The sequence below is a fragment of the Fragaria vesca genome, linkage group LG6, assembly GCF_000184155.1.
Source record: "Fragaria vesca subsp. vesca linkage group LG6, FraVesHawaii_1.0, whole genome shotgun sequence".
NCBI classification, from domain to species: Eukaryota; Viridiplantae; Streptophyta; class Magnoliopsida; order Rosales; family Rosaceae; genus Fragaria; species Fragaria vesca.
In genome coordinates, this window is record NC_020496.1 from 24,345,599 (window position 1) to 24,349,598 (window position 4,000).

General features: G+C 35.6%; 1 protein-coding gene across 1 annotated transcript; it reads left to right on the top strand.

Moving 5' to 3' along the window:
• The first annotated feature begins 309 nt into the window (after nt 1-309).
• LOC101296688 (transcription factor TT2-like) lies at nt 310-1,940 on the top strand. The gene is made up of 3 exons (XM_004303636.1): nt 310-538; nt 644-773; nt 1,246-1,940. The coding sequence occupies exons 1-3, from the start codon at nt 406-408 to the stop codon at nt 1,907-1,909; spliced, it is 927 nt and encodes a 308-aa protein (XP_004303684.1). The 5' UTR covers nt 310-405; the 3' UTR covers nt 1,910-1,940.
• The last annotated feature ends 2,060 nt before the right edge of the window (nt 1,941-4,000 follow it).

Genomic DNA, 4,000 nt, shown 5'->3' on the forward strand with positions numbered 1-4,000 from the left:
ATTAATTATTTTTTGGTGAATTAAGCAGGCACATATATAGTTAATTAGTTTAATCATATGTCCAAGCAATGGTAATGATATTATATAATGATTACTGGAAATAAAAAAGAGTTAGGCACAATATGGCTTCACATGCGAACCTAATAAACTACCCCTCAGTGGCAATTCTTTTGCTTATTTTTCTTTGAGAATGAACCTAATGATAGGGAAGGGGTAGGACCCCGCTTGATGTTTTATTCAAGGTGTGACAACATATATAGACGGATAGACGGTCTCTCATTCTCCCTATCTCCCCAGAAAACAAAAACAGCTGCAGAGTTAGAGAGAGAGCAAAAGTACTGGAGTGCACGTTCTGGGAGTTCCTCTGTGACTCTGTCTCTCTGTCCATCATATATAGCTAGACAGATGGGGAGGAGTCCTTGTTGTGCAAAGGAGGGGTTAAATAGAGGAGCATGGACAGCTATGGAGGACAGAACTCTTACAGAGTATATAACAACTCATGGTGAAGGCAAATGGAGAAACCTTCCCAAAAGAGCAGGTAAGCAATTGTATATGTATGATTGTGGCAAAACTCTCTTTTCTTCAGAAGAAAACTAACGAGCATTACCGATGATTCTAAGTTTGCTGTTTGTGGGTTTTGCAGGGCTTAAGAGATGTGGAAAGAGTTGCAGGCTGCGATGGTTGAACTATCTAAGACCTGATATCAAGAGAGGAAACATCACTCGGGATGAAGAAGAGCTCATTATCCGGCTTCATAAGCTCTTGGGAAACAGGTTGGTCTCTACTTTATTTTTTTGGCCCTATATTAATCAACAAAAATAATTATTTCCAGTTGTACGTTGTCATCAGTTTGGTCCTTCGGTCTAAATTCTTCTTTTATTTTGGGTGCCTAAATTTAATAATTCTAAATCTTAAGATGCAAAACCACAAACTCAGAGCAAGAGTAGTAGTTGTTATTGTTTGTAACTTGTTGAATTTCTAGTCGTGAAAGGAGAAAATAATGTTAGCAAGTTATGTTGTTTTTGGCCACTTAAATCTTAAATACTAGAGATGAGTGATAGAACAGTTTGACAAGTTACGTGTCATAATTTTAATGAACTTTTTCGTCACTCCGGACGCTGTAGTACACGTCACATTAACAGTTTCACATCAATTTTCTTTCCACTCATCAAATACTAGATAGAGGCTAATATACACAATATATATATTTTTATTATTTACTGTATATATTATTAATTGGTGCAGATGGTCTTTGATAGCGGGTAGGCTTCCTGGCCGAACAGACAATGAAATCAAGAATTACTGGAACACAAACATTGGCAAGAAAGTTCAAGATCACTCATCCACTAATTCTGAAGCCAATATTACTCACCACAAACCACCAAATCATCAAACCCAGAAGAAGAACACAAACGTCGTCCGCACCAAGGCATCAAGGTGCACCAAAGTGTTCATGCCACACCAGCAGTCACAAATAGATAAGAAAGGGACTTGTAATAATCCTACTGCTGATCAACAAGGTGCTGCACCTTTCTTGAACCATGATTATTATGATCCCGTCAACTATAATGATGATCCAGCGCTGAGAATGATGGGGATCACTGACACTCATCACCAAGAATCTGATGATTTTTCCCCATTACTTAACCTGGAGATTGATAATGAAAACAGTAATTCTTGCGGGTTTATGGTAGATTTTAAGATGGATGAGAGCTTCCTTTCGGAGTTTCTCAACGTCGATTTTTCTGAGCTCTACAGCAGCAGTACTAGTACTGCTAATGGAGGAGATGGTGTTAAAGCTGCTATTAGTACCACTTGTGGAGACGACGACCACCATGAGCAGCATGGCCCAGATTTCCGATCATCCATGGCTCCTATCATCGACTCTGAGCTGGACTGGCTCTCATGATGGTAGATATACTTAGAGCTTAGTATATCTACATATGTAAATACATATCAGCTAGAAATTACCTTATGTTTGAGATAAATAATCTAACAAGAGTGGACATCCGCATTGTACAGAAATAATGCATGCATGTCGGTTGTTCGTTTTATCGATCAGTCGAGATGTGTTTCATCTTGTCTGAATTTTCCAATATATATAAACACTGCAGTAAATTAAGGTAGTCAATGTGATCGATTAAGGGATCAAGTTATTTGAATAAAAAGTCTACTTGAGTAGATGATCTATCGTGATCGAAGAATATTCTATATAACAAAAAAGATTCCAAGTTTCATTATTTTGCTCATCTGTAGCATTCTGGCTTGAGTAATGAAATTAGGAAATTAGTCTTTATGGCTTTCCTTCAAAAAAAAGAAAAATCTCTCTTTATTTATGTGGTTGTTGTGGGCAATTAAATCTATATATATCTTCTTCGGTCTCTTTTCCATGACATTGACTGCATTTTGTAAGTTGTATGTGCCAACACTTTGTTATTATTTATACATCTTCATCAAATTTCTTAGAAAATGTCTTGAACATGTTGGGAAGCCATCGAGTTCTGAAAGTCTTCTGATTTTCGTCGATCAAACCAAAGGCTTCCAAAGCAAAATTAGCCTTCTAACTAACTGTTTAGACTTTTGGATTATCTAAGGATTTAGGGAACATTGCACCATAATTTAAGACATCGATCTCTCGATCTAATAGTGTTTATAAGTAGGTCAACTGTTGATGGGGGCTTGAGAAATTCACTTAGATTAATTAGCAATTTAGTACGCAAAGTTTTTTTGTTGGTATGAAACTGTCCAAAGTTTAGATGATACTATTATGTAAAAGAATGGTTGGTTAATAAACCAAAATAGAAATTTCTTTACGTAACTGTCTTTTGAAAAAATTTGAAGACGAAATTATTTAGTAAGGTCATTTACCCGATCAAAAAATAAAAGGTCATTTACGTTGAATTTTGATCGAAGCTGAATTTCTGACATTTCTTAAAGAAGAAGTTGAATCACTTAATAAGAAGTTGAGTCATAGTTTGGCACCGAGTGTTCAAAGCGTAAGAAAAACAATGAAAGATTGCTTACTATAGGAAACGAATTTGATGAAAAATGCCATGCGTGTTTTCTAGAGATGGTAATAATCCCTAGCGGGTAGGGTACCCATGGGTATTTGACCCTAACGGGAGAGATATACGGGGATAAACGGATGACGGGTATGAAGATCTTCAGTATTCGGATTTTTGAATCTAGTACGGGACGGGTATGGTATTTTGATATTCGTCCTCATCCTCACCCATTTAGGATGTAAATATTATTTTTTTAATATATATATATATATATTATTTATAAATAGAGATATTTATGTAAAATCTTTTGTAATATTTTTTTTACTATGATTTTCTTAATGAATATTTATAAAGACCTTTTTTTTAACCGAGACTTGTATTCGTTTTTGTTGGATTGAATCAAGAAACTTATTTATCTATGTATTTGATTTTCTTTTCATATTTCTATATTTTGTAATTATTTTTTTAAAATTAATTATTACATAATTGTTAACAAGGATCGGGGAGGGTATGGGAACGTAATCCCCAAAGGGACGGGTACGGGGAATCCCCATTATCTAATTATAGAGAATGGGGCGGATACGGGGATAATGAATGAAAAATGGTACGGGTATGATATTTTGATTCCCTAACCTAACCCTACCCTACCCTACCCATTGTCATCCCTAGTGTTTTCAAACTCTTCAAGACTTTTTGCACGTGTGATCAAGACCCAAGATGAAAGTTATAGCGCAAGTAAAATCGACATCCCTCATAGAAGCACTGGGGCCCTCAACCTTCCACCTTATTTTCTCAAAAGTGGAAAATAAAATGAAAATCCTAACAGCTATATATTTTTCTCAAATACTTTCTAGTGTTTTGAAAATGACGGAATTGTTTCTTAAAAATAGAAAAAATTACAGAATTATGACATGAACCTAAACTAAACCAAGCGTTCTCTAGGCTTTGCATGAAATATATAGTGGCTCTCCTAACCCTAGCTCTCTCTCTCTCTC